This window comes from Mauremys reevesii, linkage group 2, assembly GCF_016161935.1.
Source record: "Mauremys reevesii isolate NIE-2019 linkage group 2, ASM1616193v1, whole genome shotgun sequence".
Lineage (NCBI taxonomy): Eukaryota > Metazoa > Chordata > Testudines > Geoemydidae > Mauremys > Mauremys reevesii.
In genome coordinates, this window is record NC_052624.1 from 215,611,284 (window position 1) to 215,623,875 (window position 12,592).

At 45.6% G+C, this 12,592-nt stretch overlaps 1 protein-coding gene across 4 annotated transcripts in view; it reads left to right on the forward strand.

The window, feature by feature from the left end:
- Positions 1-12,592, forward strand: part of LOC120399266 (spermatogenesis-associated protein 21-like) — a 31,204-nt gene that overhangs the window by 17,194 nt on the left and 1,418 nt on the right. For 2 of the 4 annotated variants that reach the window (XM_039527370.1, XM_039527369.1), the window contains exons 8-10: positions 1,030-1,150; positions 8,472-8,659; positions 10,710-10,852. In XM_039527370.1, the coding sequence (XP_039383304.1) occupies positions 1,030-1,150; positions 8,472-8,659; positions 10,710-10,852 (452 nt within the window). The remainder of the gene's footprint in view (positions 1-1,029; positions 1,151-8,471; positions 8,660-10,709; positions 10,853-12,592) is intronic. The other 2 variants (XM_039527371.1, XM_039527372.1) reach the window with 2 other exon arrangements.

Here is a 12,592-nt window from a genome sequence, read left to right on the forward strand (position 1 = left end):
CGACCAGCAGGCTCTCTCTGTCCTGAGCCCTGTCATGTCCCCATCCTGCTCTATATGGAGAAGGGTTAAGTGGGAGGCAGGAGTAGGGGAGAGGGGGACACCCTGACATTAATCCCCTTCTTTCCCCCTCCCCTGCACAGCAAGCAGGAGGCTCCCGGGTGGGAGCAGCTCCAAGGCAGAGGGCAGGAGCAGCACAGTGCGGGGAGGGACAGTTGAACTGCCAGAAATTGGTAGCCTGCTGGGCGGCTACTGCACAGGGAACTTAGGGGAGCAGGGAGCTGATGGGGGGGCTTCCGGTCCACCCTGGTTCCAAGCCCCCACCAGCTAGCTGCAATAGGCTGCTCTTCCTGCAAGCAGTGGACAAAGCAGGCAGCTGTCAAACAACGTTATAAGGGAGCATTCCACAACTTTAAATAAGCATGTTCCCTAATTAATCAGCAATGTAACAACGAAACAATGTTAACTAGGATGACTTTATGTACCTGTAGTTACAGAACTCCTCACTTAGTCAATATTAATAGCTTCAGATACAAAAATGGTACATGCATACAAATAAGGATAATCATATTAATCAAATTATAACTTTCCAATGACACCTTAGATGACGTACCTTGCATAAAGTACATCATAATTATGTCATAATCATATAATAATATCACTGTTAAGAATATGGGGTGCAGTGTCACATCCAGACCTGACCTTTTCTTCACACCTTGGAAGGAAAAACTTAAATACTGTAAACATACAGCTTTTTAGTTCATCAGACAAGTCTAAGACTTCCAAGCCAGCAATTCAACCGGACTGCCAAAGTAATTTTTCTTTTTCCTTTCAGAAAAACTTCTAGAATTTGCATCTTGTGAGTTTCTTTAGCAATTGGCACCCAGGCAGTGTCACATTCTTTGGTTTATGTTCATTAAAATTCTGGGTAATATTAAATTTTGTTTTAATATACCTCTTTGGGTGAAATGTTTACGGTGGAGATAGTCTGTGGAATGCCCTTTAAACTGATCTTCTGTATTTTCTCCTCAGTTCGGCCCAAAGAGAGCATAATACATGACCCTTATAGTGTAGAGACTCTCTTCTTTGAAGTTCTTACAAAGCTGGTGGAGATGTCAGCTCTGCCGATTAAATCAGAGAAGGAAGTTGTAAGGTGAGTGGCAGTGCCAACCCATTCTTAATAAATGGTACACAAATAAAGAGTTAGTATTAATTTAAAACATTCTGATTATCCTGTGCTATGCACTGTCATAGTTACTCAGTGTCAGGATTACTCAGTTGGTAACATAATACAAGTTCACTTCTGCCCCAGGTCTTGGGTTTCAAACCAAGAGATGTGCTAATATTGAAGTCCAGTATTGAGGTTATACTGTTAAAGTAGCTGACTGTTTAGTTTAGAGTTCATCCTAGCTCCATTTTGTGTTTCTCTGGTGATTCTCCAAGAATTGCATTAGGCTTTTGGCTACAGTGTTGCACTGGGAGTTTATAACCCTTAAGTCTTTTTCATAGTCTCCCATCCTGTAAGTGTGATCTCTATTCTTTGTTCCTACATGTATAACTTTACATTTGGCTGTATTCAAATGCATATTGTTTGCTTGTGTCCAACTTACCAAGTGATCTGTCCTCTTCATTGTTTACCACTCCCCCAATCTTTGTATCATTTTGTTTTCTTTCAGATCATTGATAAAAATATTAAGTAGCTTAGGGCCATTAACTGGTTGCTGTGGGACCCAATTCTCCAGGGTGGCATTCAACTACCATAACCACATAAATGTACTCTCTCTTCTTGCAATCCCCTGTCCCATTCTCTGCACACCTTCCAACTTCTGAAACAAATGAGGTGGGGATTGTAAGATTGTGGGAACTTATTCATCCTCTCAAAAGGTTGGAAAAATTGGTATGTGATTGTGTAAATAAAGACTATATCATCATGCATATGCACAAGGGGTTGCACAGGCAACCTTAATTTTGGCATTTACTACCTTTTTGAGTTCTCAGCTTGGATAATCTTTTAAAGTGAGATGTGATAATTTTTAAAGTGGCTTTTTGCATGTAAAAAAGCAAACTGAAAAATCAGAAATCCCATCATGTGGCATCATATTGACATCCACATGGGTCACCAGCAGAGTTGGAACTTTTAGATACACTGCACAGACCTCTACCATGTGAATTAACAGAGTAGCTGATGACAGTAGTAGGTTGTTATCCTTTGCGTGGAGGATAGATGGGAATGGGACACTTAAGCAGTGGTTTTCACAGGTATTTGTTGATAGTAGAGGAATGGTGAAACTCAAGGATCTTGGGTTCTATTCCAGCCTCTGGAGACAAGTGTTCATTGTTGATCATAGACTCTTCTACCTTCAAGACTGACCTCTTCTGCCCCGCTCCCTCCAACCTTCTCTGTCCCATTCCTGTCATTACCCCGCCATTGGCTCCCCATTCAAGTCCCAGTCTCCTCCCCGACTCCCCAGTCTCCTTGTCTAGCCATTCTTAGCTTACCTTCACCCCAACCCCACTCCCAGATCTAGTCTCCTTGCGCAGCCAGTCCCAATCCCTGCCCCCCCGCCAGCCTCTAATCCCATGCTCTGCCCTCAGACTCCTTGTCTCAATCTACTCCCTTCATGCTCTCCTGCAATGCCCTAGGTTGGTTCAGCTATTGTTCCCTCTGCATTACAGTCAGATGGCTACTTTTTTCCTGCTGCCAGGGTGCCAGAAAAGCTCCTTGCATTCAGTTCCTATCCAGCCTGGAGGAGCCAATACAGGGAAGTCTGGCTTCATCCCTATTACCCAGGGCTGGGGAGCATGATCAGTTGTTCTATGGGGATGGCACATGTGCAGTCCCGGCACATGCTGGAGGTGAGGGGGATGATACATTTGCAGTCTGGTCAGCCCTGAGAACTGTCAGAAGCTCAAGGATACTCAGTGAGGATGGAATCTGGTGATTTTAGCTGTTAAGCTCTAGCAAGCCTTTACTGACCATGGGGGAACTGTGATTTTTTTTTCCCCCAAAAAAGGCTTATAACTTCATGAAAGTTGGATCGAATTTCATGGGGATGGTGAATAGCACATCCCTGAAACAAAAGTCACCCCCTGCCAAACTTCACGTCCCTGCTCCAAAGTATGGAAGCAGTAGAGCTTTCCAAAGAACAAGTCACCAGATTTTTTTGTAATGTTCAGAAATAATATATTTTTCCCTAACTTTGTTCTATGAAACAGATGAATTGTTTTGGCTGAAAATTTCCCCGGAGTCAGCCTCTGTGAGACACTTAACATGGAAATTGTCAGCCTGAACAGTTGAAGTTTGGTACAGTTATAAGCAACTGAAAACAGGGTCTTAGGCCTGGTCTACACTGGGGGTGGGGGGTAGGGTGGGTGTCAATCTAAGATATGCAACTTCAGCTATGAGAATAGCGTAGCTGAAGTTGACATATCTTAGATCGAATTAAAATTACTTACTTCGCATCCTAGCGGCGCTGGATCGACGGCTGCGGCTCCCCCGTCGACTTTGCTTCCGCCTCTCGCACTGCTGGAGTTCAGCAGTCGACGGGAGAGCGATCAGGGATCGATTTATCGCATCTACACTACACACGATAAATTGATCCCTGATAGATTGATCGCTACCCGCCAATCCGGCGGGTAGTGTAGACGTACCTTTACAGTGGGAAGTGTTTGGCAACCTTAATAATAGGCGGGGCTGGTAACACTGCCTATTACACTGCCTTGCAGTTGGAGTACCATAGGCTCAGACTCAGGGGACTGGAGTACTCACAGGGAAAAAATGGTGGGTGCTGAGCACCCACCAGCAGCCCCTCTATCAGCTTCCCCTCACCCCCCAGTGCCTCCTGCCCACCGGCGGGCCCCACGGATCAGCTCCTTCCCCTCCCTCCCAGTGCTTCTCACTGACCACAGGCAGCTGTTTCGCTGGGAGGGAGCGGGGAGGAGTGAGTTTGGGGCGAGCTCGGGAGAGGGGGCAGAACTGGGTGGGAAGAGGAGAGGCAGGGATGGGAAGTGAAAGGGGGGTGAAACATGGCAGGGGGTGAAACAGGTGAAACGGGTGGGAAGAGGTGGGGTGGGGCAGGCTCGGGCTTTGGGGGAAGGGGTGCAGTGGGGGTGGGGCCTGGGGCAGATCTGGGGTCGAGCAACCCCCAGCACTTTGGAAAGTCAGCACAGGTATGGAGTATAATAGATTTTCCCCAAATGAGCTAAATAGTGTCAGTGGCAGCCATTTTCTAATGGCAGTGAAAACTGCCAATTCCTTTTACATGTATTTTTCTTTGCTCCAGATGTGAAATGACTGATCACTGCATCTAGAAATAGTTGCTGACCCTCATAGGCCTGGTCTACACTACGCGTTTAAACTGAATTTAGCAGCGTTAAACCGATTTAACCCCGCACCCGTCCACACAATGAGGCCCTTTATATCGATATAAAGGGCTCTTTAAACCGATTTCTGTACTCCTCCCCAACGAGAGGAGTAGCGCCGAAATCGGTATTGCCGTGTCAGATTAGGGTTAGTGTGGCCGCAAATCGACGGTATTGGCCTCCAGGTGGTATCCCACAGTGCACCATTGTGACTGCTCTGGAAAGCAATCTGAACTTGGATGCACTGGCCAGGTAGACAGGAAAAGCCCCGCGAACTTTTGAATTTCATTTCCTGTTTGCTCAGCATGGAGCTCTGATCAGCACGGGCGGCAATGCAGTCCCAAATCCAAAAAGAGCTCCAGCATGGACCGTATGGGAGATACTGGATCTGATCGCTGTATGGGGAGACAAATCTGTTCTATCAGAGCTCCGTTACAGAAGACGAAATGACAAAGCATTTGAAAAAATCTCCAGGCTATGATAGACAGAGGCCACAGCAGGGACTCAACACAGTGCTGCGTGAGAAGCGTAACGGAAAGCCAAAGAATCAAATGGACGCTCATGGAGGGAGGGAGGGGGTACTGAGGACTCCAGCTATCCCACAGTCCCCGCAGTCTCCGAAAAGTATTTGCATTCTTGGCTGAGCTCCAAATGCCTGAAGGGTCAAAAACATTTTCCCGGGTGTTTCAGGGTGTATGTCGTCAATTTACACCCTCCCCCCCGAAAGAAAAGGGGAAAAAATCGTTTCTCGCCTTTTTTCAATGTCACCCTATGTCTACTGCATGCTGCTGGTAGACGGGGTGCTGCAGTGCTGAACACCAGCATCCCCTTCCCGGTGGCAGACGGTACAATATGACTGCTATCCATCGTCATCATCAGCCCGTGAGTGCTCCTGGCTGGCCTTGGTGAGGTCGGCCAGGGGTGCCTGGGTAAAAATAGGAATGACTCCCGGTCATTCCCGGCAGATGGTACAAAAGGATTGGTAACGGTCCTCATCGTAGCAACTGGAGGCTGAGCTCCATCAGCCCCCCCCCCCCTTTCATGTCTAAAGAAAAGATTCTGTACTTCCTGGACTGTCATAGCAGCGGGAGGCTGCCTCCCCCTCATTTTGTCTCACTAAAAGTCAGTGTTTCTTATTCCTGCATTCTTTATTACTTCATCACACAAATGAGGGGACACTGCAACGGTAGCCCAGGAGGGTTGGGGGAGGAGGGAAGCAACGGGTGGGGTTGTTGCAGGGGCACCCCCTTGAATGGCATGCAGCTCATCATTTCCGCGGGATCTCTGGGGCTCTGACACGGAGCGGCTGTGCTCTCTAGTTCCCTAGTACACTTGCCCCATATTCTAGGCAGGACTGACTCTATTTTTAGACAAAACATAAAGAAGGGAATGACCCAGGGAGTCATTCCCATTTTTGTCCATGCGCCCCCGGCCGACCTCAGCGAGGCCAGCCAGGAGCACCCATGACAGCAGCAGACAGTACAAAAGGATTGATAACCGTCATCGCCAATTTCAAAATGCAAACGGTGCAAAATGACTGATCTCATTGCCAATTTACAATGGCAGACGGTGCAATAGGGATGGTAATCATCTCTGCTACCTTGCAAAGGCAAATGAATGCTGCTGTGTAGCACTGCAGTACCGCCTCTGTCAGCAGCATCCAGTACACATACGGTGACAGTGACAAAAGGCAAAACAGGCTCCATGGTTGCCATGCTATGGCGTCTGCCAGGGCAATCCAGGTGAAAAAGGACGCCGTTGTCTGCCGTTGCTTTCACGGAGGAAGGATTGAGTGATGACATTTACCCAGAATCACCCGCGACACTTTTTTTGCCCCATCATGCATTGGGATCTCAACCCAGAAATCCAACTATGGGATAGCTACGGGATAGCTACCCACAGTGCAACGCTCTGGAAATCGACGCTAGCCTTGGTACATGGACCCACACCGCTGAATTAATGTGCTTAGTGTGGCCGCGTGCACTCGACTTTATACAATCTGTTTTAAAAAATCGGTTTCTGTAAAATCGGAATAATCCCGTAGTGTAGACATACCCATATAGTATCACTGCTTGGAGGGTAGGGCTTTGTGAGGCAGGCTCTGTTCCCTGAGGCAGAACAGAAGTGTAACAACTAAGAAGGCAGGCTGCTAATGTTCCCATTGTCAGTTAATTGTTCCCATTCTTAATCAATTGCCCCAGGAGCCTAAAATGGAAAAAAGCTTTAAGGCTCCTTTACCTTGCCAGGGTGGTTTAAAGGAGCCTTCTAGTAAATGACAGTCAGGAAATTCTCAGCTAGGAAGATCGATGTGCTTTCTTGCTTTTTTCTGTGCCAGAGTGTCACAATGGGGTTAGATTACAGCTCAGGATCTATTTTATTTGCCCATTAAAAAAATGCAGGACAATGATTAGCAAAACTATATGACTTACATTCTACTTTACTTTTATTTTGGTGTTTGGTGTTCTGTAATTTAATTTAAATGAAAATCCAGGATTATAACTGGAATGCAGAGTATTGAGGTTATCAAGTATTTGTAACTAAATTTTAATGTGTTTAGGAAATTATGAGCAGTTGTGATTTTTTTTCCTGTATGGTAGATTAAATAAATTACCAAAATAAGTGAAACTGGTGTGATTATATTGCATTGTTTTGACAAAATACGCACAAGTTTGCAGAATTTTTAATTTTTTTGCGGAGAATTCCCCTAGCAGTATGAAAAGATATAGTACTGTAGTTAAAGACCAGTAAGCCTGGGAGTTAGAATGTCTGGATTCTCTTCTTGGCGGTGACAGATTTCTTATGGTGGTGTTTTTTGGGGCTTTTTGGCAAGTCTCGCTGAGCACAAAATTTTCAAATATGGGTACCTAATTTTGCTGTCCAAGTCTACATTTAAGCCTCTAAATAAGGGGATGTATTTTCAGAACAATTGGGTCTCATTGACTTCAGCGCCCAAAAAGGTTTTTAGAGGTGTAATTTAAGGGACCCATGTTTATTTCACTTTAATGACACAACTCTCAAACAACTAGGAATCTAGACTATTTCAGAAAATGAATTAAAATAGTTTACATTTTTTTCGGAGTTGCTCTAAAAATGATTGTTTTACAGTCATATTTTAATATATTTTACAAACGTTTCTCTTCCTTGTTATTGTGCAAATGACCAGCATAAACAGGCTGACTGACTGACAAATTGTACAAGGGAAACAGTGAAACTGAATTTTGCCTTGAGCTTGTACGTTGCTTAGCGGATGGAATCCTAATCCTAACACAAGAATTTTGGCACTACCAGTACAAATACAGCTAGAAGGATTCTGTCTAGAGGCAACACAGCATATGTAGTTCTAGTGGAGATCTTTCTGTTTCTCATCAGGATGGCCTGGACCTCATGGGAACATGATTTCTCATGAGTTTTCAACCACAAATCATTCATACAGTCAGGTGGAGGGGCTCGGGGTTCAGATGCCCTGTGGCTTTGCGGCTCTGTTTCTCTCTCACTTGCTTCTCTGAGGCCAGTCTCTAGCCTCAGAGTGACTTGCTCTTCCAAGTTTGCAATTTCCAACTTTACTGCAAGAAGTTTGGTCATCAGATCATCTCTCATGGCCTTAAACTCAGAGGTCATCTCCAGAATGTCTGTTTTGGTTGCCATTAGAGTTTCGTCAGCCCTGGCATATCTGTCTGATTTGGCTGCAAAATCTTCATGTGGTGTCTGAGAGGTCTCTCCATGCTGTGAGCCAGAAACACTATTTTCAGTGAGGTATCTTTTTTTAAAACTTGTTTATTTTCTTGGCAAATCCATCCTTGAAACTTTCTTTCGTGGAATTTAGTAGGTTTTTGGGGTCAGTGGAGGCAGATTCCTTTGCTATCCCCTCAAAGCTCAGGCTACATGCAGCCATGTTATTCAGGCCTTCTGCTGATCTCAACACAGCTATTTTAATATAATCTTTTTATTGTTTTCATACAAAACACACCAATAGCCAAAGGAGCCTAAGTGACTTTTGGAAATTAGACTTAGGAGCCCAAATCATTTTGGCACTTTTGAAAAAATTGCCCTTGGTCAATGGTGTGTTGATAGTTTCATCCTCAGGTTATAGTAACTGAGTTTTTTTTTCCTAGTTATTATGAGCTAAAGCAAAGAAACTTCTGGAGGAGCTTTCAGCGGAAGAGTCCCACTGACTACCCGAAGACCTCACCGAATAGAAAATGCAGTGGTCTTACTTATTTTTGCCAGGCTTCTCGGCTAATAGGGCTCCCCACCAGCCAACTGTTGACATCTCTACCCAGCCTGAGTGATACTGCCAGCTGTAAGAACTATTATATTCTCTCTGTGCATAATCACTTTAATTTAACTTTCCTTAGCAGACCATGTTTTGATATGGAAAATGAGAACACCGTTCTTTTAGGGGCACATACTGTCATTGTGCAGGGTGTGGAAAACTAGGTCAGATTGAGAATGAGGCTTGCTAATGGGAGGAGGGAAGATTTGGAAGTTGGAGTACTTGTCAGTGCTGGCGGCAAGGGAAAGGGGATTTGGAAGTGCTTGACATTGCAGGAGGATTTGCAGACATGCCATCTCTCACAAATTTATGGTGAGAGATGCGATTTTTAAGTAAAAGTAAGCCTCACTCATGATCTCACAATAGAACTCTGAAATCTCAGGATTTTGTGCAGTGGAGCTCTGGCTGTCAGTCGTAGGTGACAGGGCTCTGGCTGTCAGCCTGGTACGTGGCCTGGGGAGGGTGAAGAACCCTAAGAGGAGCAGAGGTGAGGCTGGGAGAGCTGAGCTATGGCCTGGAGGCTGCAGGGGGGCTGAAGTGAGTATGGTGGGAGCTGATGGGGTAGGGGGCTGTATTGATGGTGGGTTCTAAGCAGATGGAGTGAGTGCTGAGAGGGTGAGCTGTGGGTAGTGGGGTTTGATAAGGTAGTGGGGGCTGAACTGATGGGGTAGTGATGATGGCGGCTGGGGACTGAATTGAGGGAGGTTGGGTGGAGAATATAACTGATGGGGAACTGGAGGACAGGATTAAGTGCTGGGTAGGAGACAAGCAGATGTGGAGGTCAGAGCACCTGCAGCAGGGGCCAAAATCATGTTATCCAGTACATGTGGGAGAGCAGGCAACACTAATTGTCACATGCATACACCCTGGGGATGGGTGCGGGGGAGGAGGGGGGGTCAAAAATCAAGAGACTGGCCTAAAAAACACACTATAATTTTTTTTTCTTTAAAGTCATGATTTTTCGGGCCAATCTCATGGTTTTGGGGGGGTCTGACTCATGATTTTTGCTCTATTGAAGTTGGCGATAGTGGATTCGGCAGATGGAAAAGTGAAGTCAAATTTAGAGTGCTTATCACTATGAGGGTGCCTGCTTATGACTTTTTTCCTCCTGTTCCCTGACTCTCCAGTGGTCTTCCAGTTCCCTACTCCTCACCTCTGGACTTCCATGCCACCTCCAGAGATTTCCTTCCCCTTCTTTTTTCTCCAAACATTTTTCCTAAGTTGGTTTCCTTTGATTTATATTCATTTTATTAAAAAGAACAGGAGTACTTGTGGCATCTTAGAGACTATTGTACAGCTCTCTGACTGCCTCAGAGGTAGGGAGGGAAATGGATATGCTTTAAATCTAAAACTATTATTACCATATTATCTTAAGTATGAACTTGGGCCTAGTTTTGTCTCTGCTGGGCCCTTCTCAGTTAAATCATTTGGTGCTCTGTATGTAGTTCAGACTCTGGCAGATTGTCTGGCACCAAGATTCTGATGTAATAGAGAATGGGTTGGGTGCAATGCTTCTTACTGTGCATGTGTGACAAGAAAAAGAGAAAGCTGTAGCCCCTGCTTGTCTGAAGAGAAGAGCAACGATTGTGATGGAACTACACTGGAACAAAGGAGCTCTGATACTGCATACCATGTTACAGAGAAACTGGTGAGGGGTGGGTTGACGGTCCAGAAATAGGTTTGCAGACTGTCCTGACCCCTCCAATACCATTGCCACAATAATGTCATAAAAATGTAGGACTGGAAAGCACATCTGGTCCAGTTCCCTGCACTGAGGCAGAACTAAGTATTATCTAGGACCGTTCCAGTCAGATGTTTGTCTAACCTGCTCTTAAAAACCTCCCATGACAGGGATTCCACATTTCCACAACCTAGGTAATTTGTTCCAGTGTTTAACTATGCTTAGAGGTAAGAAGTTTTTCTTAATTTCTAACCTAAATTTCCCTTTCTGTGGATGTTTATGTTCATAACCATCTCACAATGGGACACTTGCACCCGTATATTACATGTGCATTTCAGATTTCCAGTCAAACCTTTGTCCCTTGCTAATTCTTTTTGTATTTTTTCCCTTTGCTAGTGTCTGATAGCCCTTATGCCACAATACCACGTTTGTTACGAACCTGCCAGGACAGGAGAGTGAGACTGAAGCCTCTGAGACACAGACCTATGTTGAGGGAAAAGAGCAATAAGGAATTCAGCCCTAATTCTGAGTACAGACAGGTGAGAATAGGGACTTCTCTTTGGTAAAACTACTGTAAAACTTCACAGCTGTCTTGGTGGTAAAACTAGGATGGTCAAAACACTGAAGAATATACTGTCTGTAGGGTACAATCCTTCAGCCTCAGTGAGTGCAGAATTAGGTGTTTAATAGGCCTCCACCTTTAATGTCGGTTTCTTTGATCATGGCAAAGATCTGAGTTAGCGTGTAAGGCCCCCTCCCCCATACAGAAAAGAGTTAAAATCTACAAGGTCATGCCATGAATTTTATGTCTCGTGGGAAGTGGATGATCTGAGTTTTATTTAAGTATTTGGTTCTACAGAATCTAGGGGTAATTTAAGAGTATTACAATAGAATAAAGATAATCCCATTTATAATGGGAAAATATATATATACATCTCTACCTCGATATAACGTGACCCTATATAACACAAATTTGGATATAATGCGGTAAAGCAGTGCTCCGGGGGGCGGGGCTGCGCAGGCTGGCGGATCAAAGCAAGTTCAATATAATGCGGTTTCACCTATAACGTGGTAAGATTTTTTGGCTCCTGAGGACAGTGTTATATCAGGGTGGAGGTGTATTTGGGTTCTAACCCAGTGGTCTCCACAGAGGGCGGCCAGAGGAGGGAGGGAGCGAATGAGCGGGGAAGCTGGCCCCCCCGCACAGGCAGGGCCACCCGGAATGCAGGGGCTTTAGGGGCTGCAGGGCCCTGGGCTAAGGGGGCCCCCGGGCCCTGGCCTGCAGCTCTAAAGCCCCTTTTGGAATGTGGCCCTGAGTTTTCTGGCCCCTGGAGGAGCAGGGGCAGCTGCACAGCCAGCGGCTGGAAAGAAGCGGCGCTTTCCCTTTCAAAGCCAGCTGGAGAGAAGCAGGGCTTTGAAGGGTAAAGCAGCGCTTTGACAGGGAAAGCACAGCTTCTCTCCCGCCGCTGGCTGTGCGGCTGCCCCTGCTCCTCCTGAGTCCTCCGGCTAATGCTCGCAGGGCCGCATTCCGAAAGTGGCTTTCGAGCTGCAGGCCAGGGCCCCGGGGCCCCCTTAGCCCAGGGCCCTGCAGCCCCTAAAGCCCCTACCTTCCGGGTGACCTTACCTGTGTGTGTGTGTGTGTGTGTGTGGAGGGGAGCAGCTCCCAGAATTGTGGCAATGGGGGTGGTGCTGTATTGCGCAGAGCCACCTGCACACCCCCTGCACCAAACAGGAGCTGCCCCGGGGAAGGCACCTCCTGCCTGCCCCAGCCCTGAGCCTCCTCCCGCACCCCCACCCTGAGCGCCTTCCCGCACCCTAACTCCCTCCCAGACCCCGTACCCCTACTCTGAGCTCCCTCCCGCACCTTAACTCTAATCCAGACCTTCGAATCGTCGTATCACAAAGTGTTAAACCAAGATTTAAAAAAATAATGCTTATTCAATCACATTGCTCTCACTAAAAATATTATTAATAATTTTTTTTGAGAGAGCAAAAAGGTTTTTTCTATGGTTAATAAATAAAATACAATAAAATTTTTATAAATATTGTTATTTCATCTTTATTTCATCCTTTTTTAATTTCTATTTTTGTATGTTTTATAATGTACATAATATATTAATATAGTAGTACATGTATATAATTTATACATAAATAAATATAAATATATTTGGGGTGCGTGCTCAAAAATATTTTACTGATAGGGGTGTGTGATCAAAAAAGTTTGGAGACCACTGCTCTACCCCACCTATCCTGCAAAGACTGGAGTTCAGTTAGTATTC